Source organism: Heterodontus francisci, chromosome 26 (genome assembly GCF_036365525.1).
Source record: "Heterodontus francisci isolate sHetFra1 chromosome 26, sHetFra1.hap1, whole genome shotgun sequence".
Lineage (NCBI taxonomy): Eukaryota > Metazoa > Chordata > Chondrichthyes > Heterodontiformes > Heterodontidae > Heterodontus > Heterodontus francisci.
Genome location: NC_090396.1, coordinates 67338653 through 67362118, shown reverse-complemented (window position 1 = coordinate 67362118; position 23466 = coordinate 67338653). Strand labels below are relative to the sequence as shown.

The 23466-nt window shown below is 44.1% G+C and overlaps 1 protein-coding gene across 12 annotated transcripts in view; it reads left to right on the top strand.

Annotated features, from left to right (window-relative positions):
- Nucleotides 1-23466, top strand: part of bptf (bromodomain PHD finger transcription factor) — a 190601-nt gene that overhangs the window by 48541 nt on the left and 118594 nt on the right. For all 12 annotated transcript variants that reach the window (XM_068058487.1, XM_068058488.1, XM_068058483.1 and 9 more), the window contains exon 3: nucleotides 11028-11251. In XM_068058487.1, coding sequence (XP_067914588.1) covers nucleotides 11028-11251 — 224 coding nt within the window. The remainder of the gene's footprint in view (nucleotides 1-11027; nucleotides 11252-23466) is intronic.

Genomic DNA, 23466 nt, shown 5'->3' with positions numbered 1-23466 from the left:
TGCGGAGTCTCACAAGGCTCTGCATGGTTGTTTCAAGGGCGGATGGGCAAACGTGGCTGTGTGTCCACGTGCACTGCTTGGATGGGTGCAGGAACAGGTGACTGTGTAACTGAACAGCAAGGAGAGGGTACCGCAGGTGGGGGAAGTGGAGCTTTGGACAGGCAGGCGTATGTATGGTCCATCAGATCATTAGGCCAGGGGGTGAAACGCTCAGGATCCATGAATTATGGTATGCGACTGATGTCCAGCGCGTGGCCACTTCCATCCGAAGGTGCTTCCGGGCAATTGTTGGGCAAATTAATTGGCTCCATCTCATCAGCCAGTCCTTGTGTTTATGGCACATGCACAGAAAAAGGCAATCCCCTTCTGCTCCGCTGCTCCCCCCGACCTCCCTTCCCTCCTCTCTCCCTTCCCTCCCTCTCTCCCTTCCCTCCCTCTCTCCCTTCCCTCCCTCTCTCCCTTCCCTCCCTCTCTCCCTTCCCTCCCTCTCTCCCTTCCCTCCCTCTCTCCCTTCCCTCCCTCTCTCCCTTCCCTCCCTCTCTCCCTTCCTTCCCTCCCTCTCTCCCTTCCCTCCCTCCCTCCCTCTCTCCCTTCCCTCCCTCCCTTCCCTTCCCCCCCTCCCTTCCCCCCCTCCCTTGAAATGTTTTCAGACCAACTTAACAACAGGGACTGGAGCACATGCGGTGCCCCAGACAATGTAAATATTTTCAGAGCAACTTACCTTGGAACAATCTCCTCTGTCTAATAAAAATGAAGCAAATGTCCAAAATGACCAAATAATTGAGATAAAATGCCCGACGAAACCTCTCCTCCTTCCATTTTCAAAAACTCACGCCGAAGCTTTCGGAAGATTGACGCACATGCGCACACAGTCCCAGGCCCTCTGCGCATGCGCAGAGGCCAACCTGGCGTGTTCCCCGAGGAAGATGACGCTACGCGATGACATCATCTGTGCATGCGCAAACTGGTCCTGGCAATCCGGACCGCAGCGCATGCGCAGAGGGCCTGAGACCATGTGCGCACCGCGGCGCATCCTGATGACATAGCGTTGTCATCAATCACTTTGTTTATTGTAACGCATTTGGGGATGTCTTGAGGTCATGAAAGGTGCTATATAAACGCAAGTCCTTTCTTTAAAAGAAGTTAGATGTTTGTGACTTCCAGCCCTATTTTCGATTTTGAGCACTGGTTGATATTCCAGTACACTGGGTGGTGTGAGGTGCTATTCCTTGGATGAAACATTAAACTAGGTCTGTTCTACCTGTCCTGGTTGACTTTAAGAATCCCATGATATTTGATGGACCAAAAAGTACCCATGGTTTTTGTATCTTTTCAATAATCCTGCCTGCGTGAAGACCATATGAACATACGATTTAGGAGCAGGAGTAGGCCATTTGGCCCCTCGCGCCTGCTCTGCCATTTGATATCATGGCTGATCTGATTGTGGCCTCAGTTTTACTTTCCTGTCTACCTGCTATAACCTTTGACTCCCTTGTCGATCAAGAATCTTTCTAACTCAGCCTTCAAAATTTTCGATGATCGGCGCAGTGGTTAGCACTGCAGCCTCACAGCTCCAGTGACCCGGGTTCGGTTCTGGGTACTCCCTGTGCGGAGTTTGCAAGTTCTCCCTGTGACCGCGTGGGTTTCCTCCCACAGCCAAAGACTTGCAGGTTGATAGGTAAATTGGCCATTATAAATTGCCCCTAGTGTAAGTAGGTGGTAGGAGAATGGCGGGGATGTGGTAGGGAATATGGGATTAATGTAGGATTAGTATAAGTGGGTGCTTGTTGGTCGGTACAGACTTGGGCCGAAGGGCCTGTTTCAGTGCTGTATCTCTCTATGACTTTATGACCATGCCTCCACTGCTCTCTAGGCAAGAGAATTCCACAGACTAACAACCCTCTGAGAGAATTTAGATAGTGATCATTTACTTTATTGCTGTTTGTGAGACCTTGCTGTGTGCAAAATAGCTGCCACATTTATCTACGTAAGTGTTAATTATATGCAAAGTGCTTTGTGACAAAATTGTCAAGGTTTTCTAATAAAGCTTCTGTGGATTAAAAAGAACAAAGAAAATTATAGCACAGGAACAGGCCCTTCGGCCCTCCAAGCCTGCGCCGATCCAGATCCTCTATCTAAACATGTCGCCTATTTTCTCAGGGTCAGTATCTCTTTACTTCCTGCCCATTCATGTATCTGTCTAGATACATCTTAAAAGACGCTATCATTCCCGCGTCTACCACCTCCGCTGGCAACGCGTTCCAGGCACCCACCACCCTCTGCGTAAAGAACTTTCCACGCATATCCCCCCTAAACTTTCCCCCTCTCACTTTGAACTCATGTCCCCTAGTAATTGAATCCCCCGCTCTGGGAAAAAGTTTCTTGCTATCCACCCTGTCTATACCTCTCATGATTTTGTGCACCTCAATCAGGTCCCCCCTCAACCTCCGTCTTTCTAATGAAAATAATCCTAATCTACTCAACCTCTCTTCATAGCTAGCGCCCTCCATACCAGGCAACATCCTGGTGAACCTCCTCTGCACCCTCTCCAAAGCATCTACATCCTTTTGGTAATGTGGCGACCAGAACTGCACGCAGTATTCCAAATATGGCCGAACCAAAGTCCTATACAACTGTAACATGACCTGCCAACTCTTGTACTTAATACCCCGTCCGATGAAGGAAAGCATGCCGTATGCCTTCTTGACCATTCTATTGACCTGCGTTGCCACCTTCAGGGAACAATGGACCTGAACACCCAAATCTCTCTGTACATCAATTTTCCCCAGGACTTTTCCATTTACTGTATAGTTCACTCTTGAATTGGATCTTCCAAAATGCATCACCTCGCATTTGCCTTGATTGAACTCCATCTGCCATTTCTCTGCCCAACTCTCCAATCTATCTATATTCTGCTGTATTCTCTAACAGTCCCCTTCACTATCTGCTACTCCACCAATCTTAGTGTCGTCTGCAAACTTGCTAATACTTTCCTCCAAATCATTTATGTATATCACAAACAACAGTGGTCCCAGCACGGATCCCTGTGGAACACCACTGGTCACACGTCTCCATTTTGAGAAACTCCCTTCCACTGCTACTCTCTGTCTCCTGTTGCCCAGCCTCAAGAAAACGAACATCACTGGACAGGACGTCTTGCTATTTATTTCCATTTATATTCTTCTTTGGCCTCCTTGTCTCGAGAAACAATGGGTAAGCACCTAGAGGTGGTCAGTGGTTTGTGGAGCAGCGCCTGGAGTGGCTATAAAGGCCAATTCTAGAGTGACAGATTCTGCCACAGGCTCTGCAGATAAAATTGGTTGTCGGGGCTGTTACACAGTTGGCTCTCTCCTTGCACTTCTGTCTCCTTTCCTGCCAACTGCTAGGTTTCTTCGACTCGCCACTCTTTAGCCCTGCCTTTATTGCTGCTGCCAGCACTGGCGATCACTGGCAACTGACTCCCACGACTTGTGGTCAGTGTCGCAGGACTTCATGTCGCGTTTGCAGACATCTTTAAAGCGGAGACATTGATGGCCGGTGGGTCTGATACCAGTGACTAGCTCGCTGTACAATGTGTCCTTGGGGATCCTGTCATCTTCCATGCGGCTCACATGGCCAAGCCATCTCAAGCACCGCTGGCTCAGTAGGGTGTATATGCTGGGGATGTTGGCCGCTTCAAGGACTTCTGCATTGGAGATGCGGTCCTGCCACCTGATGCCAAGGATTCTCCAGAGACAGTGAAGATGGTATCCATTGAAACGTCACTCTTGGCTGACATGCGTTGTCTTGGCCTTACTGCAGTAGAGCAAGGTACTGAGGACACAGGCTTGAAACACTCGGACTTTTGTGTTCCGTGTCAGTGCGCCATTTTCCCACACCCTCTTGGCCAGTCTGGATACAGCAGCAGATGCCTTTCCCATGCACTTGCTGATTTCTGCATCGAGAGACAGGTTACTGGTGATAGTTGAGCCTAGGTGGGTGAACTCTTGAACCACTTCCAGAGCGTGGTGTGATGGATGGAACCTTTATGACGTCCTGTCCCGTGATGTTCGTTTTCTTGAGCCTGATGGTTAGGCCAGATTTGTTGTAGGCAGCTGCAAACCTGTCGATGAGTCTCTGAAGACACTCTTCCATGTGGGATGTTAATGCAGCATCGTCAGAAATTCCATTTCTATAGTCCTTCGAATACATCCGTGCTAATTTAACAGTGTACGACCCTCCTTTTACTGACTAAGCTTCAGTTTTTGCAAACCCCCCGCAATATCTCCTCCTTTGGCTGAGCATCCACTGTTCTCCTTGCAACTCTGAAGCATCGTGAGGCGTTTTTCTACATCAAAGACACTGGTATAAATGCAAATTTTTGTAGTGCTAAATCTAGCTCATTAAACCAGTAAAAATTTCACTGGTAGGTAAAATATGCAAGCAGTCAGGATTAAAGCTTTTATACTGAATCTCTCAGGCATCTACATCATGGAGTTTTTGTGGTTTCAGTGGTGGTCAAGCTGAAGTATATAACAAGAATAACCTAAATAATGTGAATGAAGCAACATAGTTAAATACATTTCATTCACACGAGCCACATACTTCTATATTTGGTAGGCTATCAGCGTGTTGACTTTATTATTGAAATTTTCATTTAAAGAAAATTGTCAATGGGAGATCATTTCAAATGTCAACTTTTACAGGGTTCTGCTACATGGTACCAGGTAATGAACATTTATTGTTGTGACAGTTGTTGAAAATCTTCAGAAGTGAATGCATTATAATGGGGGACTTTAATTATCCAAACATAGACTGGGATAATAGTAGTGTAAAGGGCAAGAGTTCCTAGAGTGTGTTCAGGAAAATTTTCTACAACAGTATGTTGCTAGTCCAACGAGAAAGGAGGCACTGCTAGACCTGGTTCTTGGGAATGAGGTGGGCCAAGTGGATCAAGTATCAGTAGCAGAGCATTTATGGGATAGTGATCATTGTATCATAAGGTTTAGGCTAACTATGGAAAAGGGCAAAGAGCAATCCAGGGTAAGAATCATTGACTGGGGGAAGGCCAACTTCAATGGGGTAAGAATGGAGCTGGGACGAATAAATTGGAGTCAAAAGCGGATAGGAAAACCGGTAGATAAATAATGAGCTACCTTCCAAGAAGAGATAGTTGGGGCACCAGTCAAGGTATGTTCCCTCGAAAAGTAGAGCAAAAAAATCCAGAGCTCCCTGGATGACAAAAGAGGTAGAGATTAAGATGAAGAAAAAGTGTGCATATGACAGATGCCAGGTACAAAACACTATTGAGAACCAGGTTGAATATCGAAGGTCCAGAGGGGAAGTGAAAAAGCAAATAAAAGAAGCAAAGGGAGAGAATGAGAAGAGACTGGCAGCTAGCATTAAAGGAAATCCCAAAGTTTTCTACAGTCATATAAATGGTAAAACGGTGGTAGAAGGAGGAGTAGGACCGATTAGGGACCAGAAAGGGGATTTACACACGGAGGCAGAGGGCATAGCTGAGGTATTAAATGAATACTTTGCATCTGCCTTTGCATGGGTTGATGCATCTTTCTTAGTAATGCTGAAAGAGGAGATAAGTCAGACAGTGGAGGGATTTAAAATTGATAAAGATGAAGTAGATAGGTTCTCTGTACTCAAAGTGGATAAAGCACCAGGGCCGGATGAGATACATCCGAGGATACTGAGGGAAGTGAGAGTGGAAATCGCAGAGGCACTGGCCATAATTTTTCAGTCTTCCTTAGACTTGGGGGTGGTGCTGGAGGACTGGAGAATTGCAAAGTTATACCCTTGTTCAAAAAAGGTGTAAAGATGAGCCCAACAACTACAGGCCAGTCAGTTTAATTTCGGTGGTGGGAAAACTTCTACAAAAATTAATTCAGGACAAAATCAATAGTCATATGGACAAATGCGAGTTAATTAAAGAAAGCCAGTATGGATTTCTTAAGGGAAAAGCATGTTTAACTAACTTGCTGGAGTTTTTTGAGGAGGTAACAGAGTTGATGATGGCAATGCTGTTGATGTGGTGTGCATGGATTTTCAAAAGGCACTTGATACAGTGCCATGCAACAGACTTGTGAACAAACTTGTAGCTCATGGAATAAAAGGGACGGTAGCAACATGGATACGGAATTAGCTGTGTGACAGGAAACAGAGTCGTGATGAATGGATGTTTTTTGAGTTAGAGGCAGGTTTGTACTGGAGTTTCCCAGGGGTCAGTGTTGGGACCCTTGCTCTTCATGATATATGTTCATGACCTAGACCTTGGTGTATAGGGAACAATTTCAAAATTTGCAAATGAAAGGAAACTTGGTACTACTGTGAACTGTGAGGAGGATAGTGTAGAACTTCAAAACGACATAGACAAGTTGGTGGAATGGGCAGAAAGGTGGCAGATTAAGTTCAATGTGGAGAAATGTGAACTGATTCATTTTGGTAGGAAGAACATGGAGAGACAATATAGAATATAGGGTACAATTCTAAAGGGGGCACAGGAACAGAGGGACCTGGGTATATATGTGTGTAAGTCATTGAAGGTGGCAGGACAGGTTGAGAGAGCAGTTGATCAAGCATACAGTATCCTGGGCTTTATTAATAGGTGCATAGAGTACAAGAGCATGGAAGTTATGTTGAACTTGTACAAGACACTAGTTCAGCCTCAGTTGGAGTATTGTGTCCAATTCTGGGCGCCACACTTGAGGAAAGACGTGAGGGCATTGGAGAGAGTACAGAAAAGATTCACGAGAATAGTTCCAGGGATGAGGAATTTCAGTTATGAAGAGAGATTGGAGAAATTAGGACTGCTTTCTGTGGAGAAGAGAAGGCTGAGAGATGATTTGATAGAGGTATGCAAAATCATGAGTGGTCTGGACAGAGTATATAGAGAGAAACTGTTCCCACTCGTGTGAGGATCAAAAACGAGAGGGCACAGATTTAAAGTAATTGGTAAGAGAAGCAAAAGTGACATGAGGAAAAACTTTTTCATGCAGAGTGTGGTTAAGGTCTGGAATGTGCTGCCTGAGAATGTGGTGGAGGCAGGTTCAATTGAAGCATTCAAAAGGGAATTAGACTGTTATCTGAAAAGAAAAAATGCAGGGTTATGGGGAGAAGGCGGGGGAATGGAACTGAGGGAGTTGCTCTGTGAGCCATTGCGGACATGATGGGCCGAATGGCCACCTTCTGCGCTGTAACAATTCTGTGATTACACATTGCTATGCAACTTTTAATAATTAAATAACAAACTGAGCACCAATACAATTTCAAAGCAATGTTACCGTAAGTGGGGGTGTTGACAATACAAGCAGCTGCAATGAATAAGTTGTACTGTGGTCTGGTATTTACAGTAGTTGTGTGAAATACTGTTGTCCTTTGCAGTTATAGAATATTTGTTATAGTTGTGATTAACACAAGAAGATTCATTGACTTGCAGCGTAGCAGAGAGAGTTGGTGAAATTCATTTAGGGTGTTATGGGTATTGATTGGAACTGGAAGCTTAAACAATAAAGTCACTGATTTTTAAAAGAAAATCTATCTTTCCATTCGGTAGTGTAGAAGTTTTTGAACCTTTTGAATCTACCCACAGCCTGCAACTACTCGCACTTGCTATAAGTGTAGCAGTATTTTGAGGTGTTTCATAGGAAGTTTGGGGAGGTAGGCAAGGGTTGAAGAGATTTCAAGGAGGCTGTTGATGTTGGGGGGGAGATGGAGGAGGAGTTTTAGGAGAGAATTTATGAAACTCTGCTGCTGATGGACAGAGGAGGTGGAATGCATCATATTTACGGTATTTCTAATTGTAAAGCGTAAAGGAGGAGAGCTGGGATGTAATGCTAGAAGTGTTGGGTGGAGCAGTGCCATGGAGAATTTATAGATGACGCTGTATATACACACTATACATCACAGAATCACAACAGCATAGAAGGAGGCCATTCAGCCCATCGGGTCTGCACCAACTAGTGTCTTTATATAAGTTCAACATAACTTCCTTGTTCTTGTACTGTGTGCCCCTATTAATAAAGCCCAGGATACTGTATGCTTTATTAACTGCACTTTGCCACCCTCAATGATTTAGGCACATATACACCTAGGTCCCTCTGTTCCTGCATCCCCTTTTGAGTCGTACCCTTTGTTATATTGTCTCTCCATGTTCTTCCTACCAAAATGAATCACTTCACATTTCTCCACATTGAACCTCATCTGCCACCTGTCTGCCCATTCCACCAACTTGTCTGTCGTTTTGAAGTTCTACACTATCCTCTTTACAGTTCATAGCAGTTGCAAGTTTCATTTCATTTGCAAATTTTGAAATTGTTCCCTGTACACCAAGGTCTAGGTCATGAACATATATCATGAAGAGCAAGGGTCCTAACACTGACCCCTGGGGAACTCTAGTACAAACCTTCCTCCAACCCAAAAAACATCCATTTATCACGACTCTCTGTTTCCTGTCACACAGCTAATTCCGTATCCATGTTGCTACTGTCCCTTTTATTCCGTGAGCTGTAATTTTACTCACAGTCTGTTGTGTTCCACTGTATCAGATGCCTACTGGGGGTTGCTAACTTTTCAAACCTTAACAGCTAAATAAGGAGAATATTTTGTGTCAAAAATTTGCCGGTGTTATACCCTTTTATATTACTGTTTCGGTTCTGGGAGAGTGACACCAATAGTGTTCTGAGCAGGTCAGACCATGCAGCATTCATGAGTGCTGCATGGAGTATGAAGCGTTGCTGGGAATCAGTCATTAAATTATACCTCAAGTTTTCATGATCAGTCATCTTAGAATTGGCAGAACCCTTATTCATGCTTCTCTCTGGAGTGTCTGGCAAAACTGCGGCCATCAATTGGGAAAAATCTGAGGAAATTTCTGGTGCCTGTGGTCTGCAGTCTCTGGCATTCTCATTACAGTAAAAAGGTTGTTTAATATTCAGTGATTATTTCTTTTTCATGTACCTGTGGCACTTTTTGTTGTTGAAAAAAACGGTGATTAAAGTCCCATTGTACTTTTGGATTTTTTAGCAGTTACAGAATCTTGGCCCATCATTGGGATGTAACCTCCCCTGCTACAAGAATATGGCCCTGGATCATTTTTCAAAAGTTAGGATGACTTGGAAGAGAGTTGGCCTGAAGGTGTAGTGTTGCGGGGAGGGATCATCCTGGAATTGGTTACATCGATTTATTTACTGCCCATGGCAAAACTGTACATTAGGAATGAAAAGGAATACCTTGTGTTCAGTGTTGCAGTGGGCCAATTGATGGCAAATACAATCCATGCTATTCATATTGAAAGCTGCGTTTGAGGAACAAAAGAGCTGCACATTGGCAATACTGTTGGCATCCCATTACGGCCATAACTTTAAGAAAAAAATGCTTCCCTGGCTTTGAAAGATGTTGTATTGAATGAAATGGAGGTTTACTTGGATGCATATTGCTGGGTCTCATAGAATGTGTTATTGGACAACTATGGATTTGGAAATACTTTTCAATTCATGTGTAACATTTGAAAGTTGGAGTCTGCATTGTAAGTTGGGACTGTTAAGTGCAGGAAAGCTCAGTTATCTGTTAGCAGACTGTGTTGCTCCCAAATGATATGTGGATAACGTCATTGTTCCTTGGGTGGTCAGGGTTCATTGATGGCTTAATATTAGACATTCACTGATGGTCTGCCACTGGCTGCAGTTTGATACATGACTTCCTACGACAAAATAAGGTTATGGGAAATGCAAGGGAATGCAATAAGTACTTTGTGCCTGTTGCTTTCTAATATCCTTTTTGTTCTGTTAATATCTGTGGTAAGTTTAATAGATAATATTGTATCACCCATTTTTGTTTGTCATGGTGTGGCATCATGTTTGTGTATTTGCAAATTTCTTTCTCTCGAGTCAATTGTTTATTAGTTGTATTTAATTGTATGAAGTGATGGGCATTAACAGGAGATTCACTTGTGCTCCTATAATTAGAAATAGACTGAAACTGGGGGTTGTTGCATTCGGAAGTGCATGTTTGTAATGTGTGTGTGTCTGTAAATAACAGCCTTGTAAGTGTGTAAAGATTAGCCTCCAGTAATCTGGCTTTCTGAATTATAACGAAACGTTATCAATTGATAGGGATTTTCAAAAAAGAAAAACTTTGGTTACCGTTTTGGTTTCTACTCTTAAGCCGTTACTGTAAACTGAAGAGTAAAACATTACAAAGAATTATGTGCAAATGGCTAAATTTAGCTGTAGAATAGTATTTTCGGTGTTTAAGATGCCTGTTATAATGTCCATTGGAGGCCTGGACTTATGTGAAAATTCCTACCTTTGAGTTTACACAGGTTTCTGGACCTATCTGTAGTAAATGAAGTGAGTAAAACAGCTTTCCATACATGCAATTCAACTGTGGAGGATTCTTGGCTGAGTCTGATTGTGTTCTCTCCTAATGTCTACATACTTGTTAGCCATCAGAGGTGGGAAACTAAACTTTTCCCCCAGACTAATTTTAAATCATGGTAAAGAATTACCAAAGCAAGTGTGTGGTGTTATCAAAGATTATGTAACTGTACAAAAGCAAAATATTCAGATGCTGGAAATCTGAAATAAAAACAGAAAATGCTGGAGATATTCAGGTGTGGCAGCATCTGTGATAAAAGAGAGTTAATGTTTTAGGTCGATGACCTTTTGTCAGAACTGGTCAGAGCCGTTCTGATGAAAGGTCATCGACCTGAAACTAGGATTCTGTTAGTCTATGAAACGTTAGCGCTCTTTCTCTTCACAGATGCTGCTAGACCTGCTGAATACTTTAAGCATATTTTCTGTTTTTATTATGTAACTGTAGTTTGGAATCTAGCAGTTACATTGATGTAAGTAAACAAGTCATTTTATGTCCATCCATCTTGGTTCAGTATGGGGAGCAAAACTAATGGGATCACATAACTTGAGGTTGCTGCTTCAACCTGTCATCATGTGATCTTACCATCTTTTTTCTGTGTTTGCTAACCTCAGCCTGGATGCCAAAGTGCTATTGTTTATATAAATATATTTTTCTTTCAGTGAGGAAGATAAAGAAGATGAGAAGGATAAGAGAGTATGGTATTACAGCTCAAAGGTGCAGCTGGCTGAACTTATTGAATCTTTGGACAAAGAATACTGGGAATATGACCTCTGCAGAATACTGGAAGAAATGCGTGATGAAATTCATCGGCATATGGATGTAACAGAAGACCTGACCAATAAAGTTCGTGGCAATAATAAATCTTGTCTCAGTGCAGCTAACGGTAAGTGAAATTGACTTGAAGAGGATTGCTAATTTATGCCTGTATTTTTCAAATTTGAAAATGGAGGTTGATATTCTTGCATATCTGTTACAGAATAAATTGAGGATGCTCTGTTCAGCTGTTGAATACAGATTTGTTGTACATTGGGAGAGGACCAAATGGCTTACTGACACAGTTTATCTGTACTAAATTGTGTATGTCGTGACTAAAGTACTGAGTCTTGAGTAGAAACAGAAAATGCTGCAAATACACATTAGATCAGTCAACAGAAGAAACAAATGAACGTTTGTTCATGTGACTGTAGTCAGAGCCATTTATGTACCTTTTCTCTTGGCAGATGTTGACTGATCTATGTATTTTCCAGCATTTTATGTTTTTGTTTGACTTGCAGTTTGTGCATTTTATTTCCTTGTTTTCTTTTTCATTATATTGAGTTGATTTTGTGCTCAACTTCAGCAGAGATTTAATCATTGCTTTTAGCTGTTGCAATCAGTTTTACAATCAGCAAATTTGAGACCCCTAGATTCATTGTATCCTGCAACCTGAAAGTCTCTGCACAGACTATGCACAAGTCGGTTCCTTTAAGTTACTATGCATGCGCGGCCGTGCAAAAAAATTAAAGATGCCGTGCATTTAAGCAAATCATCTGTGCACTGAAAAAAAATTAGAGCGTGTATTGCCTAGATCCCGAATTCATATTGCTGTGTGCAAATGAATATTTTCATAAATTCATTTTTTGCCACATAAAAATCTCCCTCCTGCTACTGTGAAGTTGCTGACTTCTTTCTCAGCTGCAGTTTCATTGGTGTTGGCTGGTTCCCTGTACCTGCCCTAAGTGAGCATTCTTGAAGCATGAGCATTTAGAGAGTGCTGGCAAACTGTTCAACGACCCAATATCCTCAAATTCACAGTTCGGCAGGAGTTGCTGAATAGCCATCGCCTGTGTGAACCATGGCAACTTTGTTTCAACTGGAGACTATTCATCAGAGTGACTCAAAATGTTAACCCTTATCTCAGATGGATCTAAATTTCTATAATTTTCTTTTGTTGCAGATGCATACCCCCTTAAATGTAGTAACCAAATTGGGGCTCTTGGGGCTTTCACATCTTTTGTTAAATCTGATCAGGTGTCTGAACTTGATTTGAGCTCAATATGTTGTGCAGGTGTAATGCTTCAGCATATTAATGCTCATTGTTGCTTACATTATTGTTCTGCACCTTGTGATTTAGTCTGCAAGGTTTTGTAGACCTATTCACGCAATAAATTTAAAAAAAACTCTAGTGTAGCTGTTAGAAAAGCATACATTTATATATTATATTCTAATGGCTGATCTAAGCATTGTTAGCATGTGGCAAAATACTGCAGTTTTCTTCCTTGTTTACTATGACAAAACAATGATAGTTTCTGTCAGTGCAAAATAGCCTCATATTTGTGACGAATATCCAACAGTTTGAAGTAGATGATATGGTTGATCTTTTTAAAACCTGTTTGTAATTATCTTTTTGTCCCCTGTTCCATGTAGCATTCTGTTTGCTGAGAAACAAGCAAAACATGTCTACAGGCCTTTGTCACTGCTAGTTTTAACAAGACCTGTTGGATGTTTTATGAGAAGCCTTCCCTTTCTCTTTTTCTCTTCCTTCCACACAAAAGCATTTGACAATACCAATCAGTCACCACTTATCCATCCTTCCCCTCTTCCACCCCCTCCCCCTACCTGAAAGAATACTATCTCGCCATGATTCACCACATGATGACCATCCTGTGTGGAAGGTTGAGGTGAGAGCCCCCATGTCCTCCTTTTTCATGTGCTAGCTCAAGATTTTTTTGGTCCCTTGTTTTGCCTGTCATGTCAGTAATGCTACTGCATGCAGATTAGTCTTAGCACAGGTGAAATGATTGTCTTGGGAGATGCAGCACTATTGGGATTTCAGTAGGTAGGAGTTCATATGCCATACTTAACTGATGTGGAAAAGGTGGCAGCAGCTGGTAGAGATCGTTAGAGGAAAAGATTGCAAGAATACGAGATCGGCGAGGGCAACCCACGGGGAGGCGGTGGTGTAGTGGTATTGTTACTGGACTAGTAACCCAAAGACCCAAGGTATTCCTCTGGGGACATGGGTTCGAATCCCACCATGGCAGAAGGTGGAATTTGAATTCAATTAATAAAAAATTTGGAGTTAGAAAGTCTAATGATGGCCATGAAACCATTGTCGATTGTCAAAAAACCCCATCTGGTTGACCCTTCCATTAGGGAAGGAAATCTGCTGTCCTTACCTGCTCTGGCCGACATATGACTCCAGACCCACAGCAATGTGGTTGACATGGCCTAGCAAGCCACTCAGTTGTACCTAACTGCTATAAAGTCGATAAGGAATGACCCCATGTGGACTGCAGCGGTTCAAGAAGGTAGCTCACCGCCACCTTCTCCAGGGCAATTAGGGATGGGCAATAACTGTTGGCCTGGCCAGCGAAGCCCATATCCGATGAAACAAATTTTTTAAAAAGTTAGTGAAACCTTAATTATTAATTTCTGTTTTCTACTGATTTTATTTATTTTTTATTTAAAGATACAGCACTGAAACAGGCCCTTCGGCCCACCGAGTCTGTGCCAACCAACAACCACCATTTATACTAACCCTACAGTAATCCCATATTCCCTACCACCTACCTACACTAGGGGCAATTTACAATGGCCAATTTACCTATCACCTGCCAGTCTTTGGCTGTGGGAGGAAACCGGAGCACCTGGAGGAAACCCACGCAGACACAGGGAGTACTTGCAAACTCTGCACAGGCAGTACCCAGAATCAAACTCGGGTCCCTGGAGCTGTGAGGCTGCAGTGCTAACCGCTGCGCCACTGTTCCTTGTATTATAGTTAACATTGTATGTATATGTTATATATTACATACATAGACACTGGTCTTTGGAAAATACAAAATTTACATTTTAACAAAGCATGTTACAGCCATGTTTTCTTAGATAGGAAGCTATGTTCATTATAACGGCACTCAAGATAGATCAATTTATTAAACAATGGCCTTAATGTATTAACATTCATCCCCCTCCCCCAACCCCACCCATGCCCCCCCAAAAAAGGACCCACAATTATGCCAACCTACAGACAACCTGATTCCAGCAGGGTTACCAGATTTGCAATCTTGAAATGATTTTTTAAAAACCATGGTTCAAACAACTTACTTGTAAGATTCCACAACCTCTGAGGGGCAGAATAGCATTAAAAAGTGTTAAGTAACTTGTTGGGTTAAATTTGTATTTTTATGATTTCCATGATAGTCGTTGTCTTACTGCAGTTTGTGTTTCTGTCCCTAATTTATCTTGCACTTGTGTTATCAAGAAATGCTTGACTTCAGAAGATGATACTGAAATGTATTAAAACGATGAGTTGTGTAAAATAGAATCTGGATTGTTGAAACAGCTAGCTTGCAGTGAGGTGATGGGAGAGAAAGAAGTCATTGTTAAAATCCGTTATTGTGAAGCAGTGGAATTCTTCACCACTTTTGGCATATCTGTCAACATAAAGTTACCCAGTTAAGGTATAGAATTGGGCAGAAATAGTGTAAATCTCTTCAGATTTCTGCAAGAAATGCCTGAAGGCCAGTATCTTGAGGTTCCCCTGCTGCTCCCTGGATGCACTTCCATCCTTGCAGTCCCTGAATAAAAGAGGTTGTTCACGTGCTGTAGTTTTAAGGTGTGTTCCAAGTTACTATGAACTGGGAACTTCATCTTGCCAATCTGGGCTTGGTTCAAACCAAGTAACTGAAAAACAGAAAGTACCACACATCAACCTAGACACTAGAAACGACAAAGCCGTTGACCCTGCAAAGTCCACATAAACATTTGTGGACTATTGCGAAAATTGGGAGAGGTGACCCACAGACTAGTTAAGCCACAACCTGACAGTCATACTCACTAATTCATACCTTATAGCCAAGATCCCAGAATCCTCCATCACCATCCCTGCATATGTCCTGTCCCATTGGCAGCACAGACCCACAAGAGGTGGCAACACAGTGGCATACAGGCGGGAGGGAGTGGCCCTTGGAGTCCTCAACATTGACTCCGGACCTCATGAAGTCTTATGGCATCAGGTCAAACATTGGCAAGGAAACCTCTGGCTGATTACCACCTACTGCCCTCCCTCAGCTGATGATGAATCTGTGCTGTTTCATGTTGAACACTACTTGGAAGAAGCACTGAGGGTAGCAAGGGCACAGAATGTGCTCTAGGTGGGGTTCTTCAACGTCCATCACTATGAGTACCCGACAATGTGGAAAATTGCCCAGGTATGTCCTGTCCACAAAAGTAGGACAAATCCAATCAGCCAATTACCACTTTTGTCATCGGCAAAGTGATGGAAGGTGTCGTCGACAGTGCTATCTAGTGGCGCTTACTCAGCAGCAGCCTTCTCACTGATGCACAGTTTGGGGTTCTGCCAGGACCACTCAGCTCTAGATCTCGTTATAGCTTTGGTCCAAACATGGACAAAAGAGGTGAGTTGAAAGTGACTGCCCATGATATCAAAGCAAAATTTGACACAACATGGTACCAAGGAGTCCTAGCTATATTGAAGTCATTGGGAATTGGGGAAAACTATCCACTGGTTGGAATCCTACCTAGCACAAGGAAGATGCCTGTGGTTGTTGGAGGCCAATCAACTCAGCCCCAAGACATCACTGCAGGCGTTCCTCAGGGGAGTGTAGGCCAAACCCTCTTCGGTTGCTTCATCAATGAGCTTCCCTCCATAAGGTCAGAAGTGGAGATGTTCCCTGATTGCACGTTGTTTAGTACCATTCCCAACTCCTCAGATACTGAAGCAGTCTATGCGCACAGGCAGCAAGACCTGGACAACATCCAGGCTTGGGCTGATAAGTGGCAAGTAACATTGGTACCACACAAGTGCACTGACCATCTCCAACAAGAGAGAATCTAACCAATTCCCCTTGACAGTCAATGGCATTACCATCGCTAAATCCCCCCACTATCAACATCCTGGGGTTACCATTGACCAGAAACCTATCTGGACCGGCTATATAAACACTTCATCTACAAGAGCAGGTGAGAGGCTGGGAATTCTGCAGTGAGTAACTCACCTTTTGACTCCCTAAAGCCTGTCCAACAAGGCACAAGTCAGGTGTGTGATGGAATACTGTCTGCTTGCCTGGATGAGTACAGCTCCAACAACACGAGCTCGATGCCATCAAGGACAAAGCAGCCCCCTTGATTGGCACCCCATCCACCATCTTGAACATTTACTCCCTCCATCGGTGCACAGTGGCAGCAGTGTGTACCATAATCAAGATGTGCTGCAGCAACTTGCCAAGCCTCCTTTGACAGCACCTTCCAGACCTGCCACCTTTTATCACCTGGAAGAACACGGGCAGCAGACACATGGGAACACCACCACCTGCTTTCACAAGTCCCCCTCCAAGCCACACACCATCCCGACTTGGAACGATATTGTCGTTACTTCACTGTCACTGGTCAAAATGCTGGAACTCCCTCCCTAACAGTACTGTGGGTGTACCGACACTACGTGTACTGCACTGGTTCAGGAGGGTGCTCATCACCACCTTCTCAAGGGCAGTTAGGGATGGGAAATAAATACTGTTCTTGCCAGCGTTGCTCACATCCCAAGAACAAATAATAAAACTAAAGTCAAAAAAGAATTTGCATTTATACAGTGTTTTTTCACAGCATCAGGTCATCCTAAAATGCATTACAGCCAATGAAGTACTTTTTGGGGGAGTCACTACTTTAATGTAGGTAACATGGCAGCCAACTTGCATGCAGCAATGTGATGATGACCAGATAGTCTGTTATAGTAATGTTTGTTCAGGGATAAATATTGGTCAAGACACCGGAGATAATTTCCCTGCTCTTTTGAAATAGTGCCATGGGGCCTTTTAGGTCCACCTGAAAGGGCACATGGAGCCTCAGTTTAATGCCTTATTTGAAAGGTGGCAGCTACGACAAGGCCCCATTCTCTCAGTTCGGGACTTGAGTGTCGGCCTAAATTTTGTGCTCAAGTCTCTGGAGTGGACCTCTGACCCATGACAAAGAGAACAAAGAAAATTACAGCACAGGAACAGGCCCTTCGGCCCTCCAAGCCTGCGCCGATCCAGATCCTCTATCTAAACATGACGCCTATTTTCTAAGGGTCTGTATCTCTTTACTTCCTGCCCATTCATGTATCTGTCTAGATACATCTTAAAAGACGCTATCGTGCCCGCGTCTACCACCTCCGCTGGCAACGCGTTCCAGGCTCCTACCACCCTCTGCGTCAAGAACATTCCACGCATATCCCCCCTAAACTTTTCCCCTCTCACTTTGAACTTGTGACCCCTAGTAATTGAATCCCCCACTCTGGGGAAAAAGCTTCTTGCCATCCAACCTGTCTATACCTCTCATGATTTAGTACACCTCAATCAGGTCCCCCCTCAACCTCCGTCTTTCTAATGAAAATAGGCGCAGTGGTTAGCACTGCAGCCTCACAGCTGCAGGGACCCGGGTTCGATTCTGGGTACTGCCTGTGTGGAGTTTGCAAGTTCTCCCTGTGTCTGCGTGGGTTTTCTCCGGGTGCTCCGGTTTCCTCCCACAAGGCAAAAGACTTGCAGGTTGGTAGGTAAATTGGCGATTATAAATTGTCACCAGTATAGGTAGGCAGTAGGGAAATATAGGGACAGGTGGGGATGTTTGGTAGGAATATGGGATTAGTGTAGGATTAGTATAAATGGGTGGTTGATGGCCGGCACAGACTCGGTGGGCCGAAGGGCCTGTTTCAGTGCTGTATCTCTAATCTAACCTACTCAACCTCTCTTCATAGCTAGCGCCCTCCATACCAGGCAACATCCTGGTGAACCTCCTCTGCACCCTCTCCAAAGCAGCCACATCCTTTTGGTAATGTGGCAACCAGAACTGCACGCAGTATTCCAAATGTGGCCGAACCAAAGTCCTATACAACTGTAACATGACCTGCCAACTCTTGTACTCAGTACCCCATCCGATGAAGGAAAGCATGCCGTATGCCTTCTTGACCACTCTATTGACCTGCGTTGCCACCTTCAGGGAACAATGGACCTGAACACCCAAATCTCTCTGTACATCAATTTTCCCCAGGACTTTTCCATTTACTGTATAATTCACTCTTGAATTGGATCTTCCAAAATGCATCACCTCGCATTTGCCCTGATTGAACTCCATCTGCCATTTCTCTGCCCAACTCTCCAATCTATCTATATTCTGCTGTATTCTCTGACAGTCCCCTTCACTATCTGCTACTCCACCAATCTTAGTGTCGTCTGCAAACTTGCTAATCAGACCACCTATACTTTCCTCCAAATCATTTATGTATATCACAAACAACAGTGGTCCCAGCACGGATCCCTGTGGAACACCACTGGTCACACGTCTCCATTTTGAGAAACTCCCTTCCACTGCTACTCTCTGTCTCCTGTTGCCCAGCCAGTTCTTTATCCATCTAGCTAGTACACCTTGGACCCCATGCGCCTTCACTTTCTCCATCAGCCTACCATGGGGAACCTTATCAAACGCCTTACTGAAGTCCATGTATATGACATCTACAGCCCTTCCCTCATCAATCAACTTTGTCACTTCCTCAAAGAATTCTATTAAGTTGGTAAGACATGACCTTCCCTGCACAAAACCGTGTTGCCTATCACTGATAAGCCCATTTTCTTCCAAATGGGAATGGATCCTATCCCTCAGTAACTTCTCCAGCATCTTCCCTACCACTGACGTCAGGCTCACCAGTCTATAATTACCTGGATTATCCCTGCTACCCTTCTTAAACAAGGGGACGACATTAGCAATTCTCCAGTCCTCCGGGACCTCACCCGTGTTTAAGGATGCTGCAAAGATATCTGTTAAGGCCCCAGCTATTTCCTCTCTCGCTTCCCTCAGAAACCTGGGATAGATCCCATTCGGACCTGGGGACTTGTCCATCTTAATGCCTTTTAGAATACCCAACACTTCCTCCATCCTTATGCCGACTTGACCTAGAGTAATCAAACATCTGTTCCTAACCTCAACATCCTTCATGTCCCTCTCCTCGGTGAATACCGATGCAAAGTACTCATTTAGAATCTCGCCCATTTTCTCTGGCTCCACGCATAACTTTCCTCCTTTGTCCTTGAGTGGGCCAATCCTTTCTCTAGTTACCCTTTTGCCCCTTATATATGAATAAAAGTCTTTGGGATTTTCCTTAACCCTGTTTGCTAAAGATATTTCATGACCCCTTTTAGCCCTCTTAATTCCTCGTTTCAGATTGGTCCTACATTCCCGATATTCTTTCAAAGCTTCGTCTTTCTTCAGCCACCTAGACCTTTCTTTTTCCTCTTAGCTAGTCTCACAATTTCACCTGTCATCCATGGTTCCCTAATCTTGCCATTTCTACCCCTCATTTTCACAGGAACATGTCTCTCCTGCACGCTAATCAACCTCTCTTTAAAAGCCTCCCACATATCACATGTGGATTTACCTTCAAACAGCTGCTCCCAATCTACATTCCCCAGCTCCTGCCTAATTTTGGTATAGTTGGCCTTCCTCCAATTTAGAATTAGAACATTACAGCGCAGTACAGGCCCTTCGGCCCTCGATGTTGCGCCAACCTGTGAAACCATCTGACCGACACTATTCCATTTTCATTCATATGTCTATCCAATGGCCACTTAAATGCCCTTAAAGTTGGCGAGTCTACTACTGTTGCAGGCAGGGCGTTCCACGCCCCTACTACTCTGAGTAAAGAAACTACCTCTAACATCTGTCCTATATCTATCACCCCTCAACTTAAAGCTATGTCCCCTCGTGTTTGCCATTACCATCCGAGGAAAAAGACTCTCACTATCCACCCTATCCAACCCTCTGATTATCTTATATGTCTCTATTAAGTCACCTCTCCTCCTCCTCCTCTCCAACGAAAACAACCTCAAGTCCCTCAGCCTTTCCTCGTAAGACCTTCCCTCCATACCAGGCAACATCCTAATAAATCTCCTCTGCACCCTTTCCAAAGCTTCCACATCCTTCCTATAATGCGGTGACCAGAACTGCACGCAATACTCCAGGTGCGGCCGCACCAGAGTTTTGTACAGCTGCAGCATGACCTCGTGGCTCCAAAACTCGATCCCCCTACTAATAAAAGCTAACACACCAAATGCCTTCTTAACAGCCCTATTGACCTGGGTAGCAACTTTCAGGGATTCATGTACCTGGACACCAAGATCTCTCTGCTCATCTACACTACCCAGAATTTTCCCATTAGCCCAGTACTCTGCATTCCTGTTACTCCTTCCAAAGTGAATCACCTCACACTTATCCGCATTAAACTCCATTTGCCATCTCTCAGCCCAGCTCTGCAGCCTATATATGTCCCTCTGTACCCTACAACATCCTTCGGTACTATCCACAACTCCACCGACCTTCGTGTCATCCGCAAATTTACTAACCCACCCTTCTACACCCTCTTCCAGGTCATTTATAAAAATGACAAACAGCAGTGGCCCCAAAACAGATCCTTGCGGTACACCTCTAGTAACGAAACTCCAGGAAGAACATTTGCCATCAACCACCACCTTTCAGCTAGCCAATTTCTGATCCAAAGCTCGAAATCACCTTCAACCCCATACTTCCGTATTTTCTGCAATAGCCTACCGTGGGGAACCTTATCAAACGCCTTACTGAAATCCATATACACCACATCCACTGCTTTACCCTCATCCACCTGTTTGGTCACCTTCTCGAAAAACTCAATAAGGTTTGTGAGGCACGACCTACCCTTCACAAAACCGTGCTGACTATCGCTAATGAACTTATTCTTTTCAAGATGATTATAAATCCTGTCTCTTATAACCTTTTCCAACATTTTACCCACAACCGAAGTAGGGCTCACAGGTCTATAATTACCAGGGCTGTCTCTACTCCCCTTCTTGAACAAAGGGACAACATTTGCTATCCTCCAGTCTTCCGGCACTATTCCTGTCGACAAAGACGACATAAAGATCAAGGACAAAGGCTCTGCAATCTCCTCCCTGGCTTCCCAGAGAATCCTAGGATAAATCCCGTCTGGCCCAGGGGACTTATCTATTTTCACACTTTCCAAAATTGCTAACAGCTCCTCCTTGTGAACCTCAATCCCATCTAGCCTAGTAGCCTGCATCTCAGTATTCTCCTCGAAAACATTTTCTTTCTCTACTGTAAATACTGACGAAAAATATTCATTTAACGCTTCCCCTATCTCCTCTGATTCCACACACAACTTCCCACTACTATCCTTGATTGGCCCTAATCTAACTCTCGTCATTCTTTTATTCCTGATATACCTATAGAAAGCCTTAGGGTTTTCCTTGATCCTATCCGCCAATGACTTCTCGTGTCCTCTCCTTGCTCTTCTTAGCTCTCCCTTTCGAATCCTTCCTGGCTAGCTTGTAACTCTCAAGCGCCCTAACTGAGCCTTCACGTCTCATCCTAACATAAGCCGCCGCCTTCCTCTTGACAAGCGCTTCAACTTCTTTAGTAAACCACAGCTCCCTTGCTCGACAACTTCCTCCCTGCCTGACAGGTACATACTTATCAAGGACACGCAGTAGCTGCTCCTTGAATAAGCTCCACATTTCGATTGTGCCCATCCCCTGCAGTTTCCTTCCCCATCCTATGCATCCTAAATCTTGCCTAATCGCATCATAATTTCCTTTCCCCCAGCTATAATTCTTGCCCTGCGGTATATACCTGTCCCTGCCCATCGCTAAGGTAAACCTAACCGAATTGTGATCACTATCACCAAAGTGCTCACCTACATCTAAATCTAACACCTGGCTGGGTTCATTACCCAGTACCAAATGCAATGTGGCATCGCCCCTGGTTGGCCTGTCTACATACTGTGTCAGAAAACCCTCCTGCACACACTGGACAAAAACTGACCCATCTAAAGTACTCGAACTATAGTATTTCCAGTCAATATTTGGAAAGTTAAAGTCCCCCATAACCACTACCCTGTTACACTCGCTCCTGTCGAGAATCATCTTCGCTATCCTTTCCTCTACATCTCTGGAACTATTCGGAGGTCTATAGAAAACTCCCAACAGGGTGACCTCTCCTCTCCTGTTTCTAACCTCGGCCCATACTACCTCAGTAGACGAGTCCTCAAACGTCCTTTCTGCCGCTGTAATACACTCCTTGATTAACAATGCCACACCCCCCCCTCTTTTACCATCTTCTCTGTTCTTACTGAAATATCTAATTAGCACTCTTCCTTTAGGACCACTCTCGCGTTTGTCCATGAGTATTTTAAAGCTTACGGAATTGTGATCACTATTCCCAAAGTAGTCCCCTACTGAAACTTCAACCACCTGGCCGGGCTCATTCCCCAACACCAGGTCCAGTATGGCCCCTTCCCGAGTTGGACTATTTACATACTATAGAAAACCCTCCTGGCTGCTCCTGACAAATTCTGCTCCATCTAGACCTCTAACACTAAGTGAATCCCAGTCAATGATGGGAAAATTAAAATCTCATCACCGCCACCCTGTTGCTCCTACATCTTTCCATAATCTGTTTACATATTTGTACCTCTATCTCACGCTCGCTGTTGGGAGGCCTGTAGTGCAGCCCCAACATTGTTACTGCACCCTTCCTATTTCTGAGTTCTGCCCATATTGCTTCACTGCTCGAGTCCTCCATAGTGCCTTCCTTCAGCACAGCTGTGATATCCTCTTTGACCAGTAATGCAACTCCTCCACCCCTTTTACCTCCCTCTCTATCCTGCCTGAAGCATGGATATCCTGGGATATTTAGTTGCCAATAATGCCCTTCCCTCAACCAAGTCTCAGTAATAGCAATAACATCATACTCCCAGGTACTAATCCAAGCCCTAAGTTCATCTGCCTTACCTACTACACTTCTTGCATTAAAGCAAATGCACCTCAGACCACCACTCCCTTTGCATTCATCATCTGCTCCCTGCCTACTCTTCCCCTTAGTCACGCTGACTTCATTATCTAGTTCCTTACAGGCTTTTGTTACTACCTCCTTACTGTCCACTGACCTCCTCATTTGGTTCCCATCCCCCTGCCACATTAGTTTAAACCCTCCCCAACAGCGTTAGCAAAAGCACTCCCAAGGACATTGGTTCCAGTCTGGCCCAGGTGTAGACCGTCCAATTTGTAATGGTCCCACCTCCCC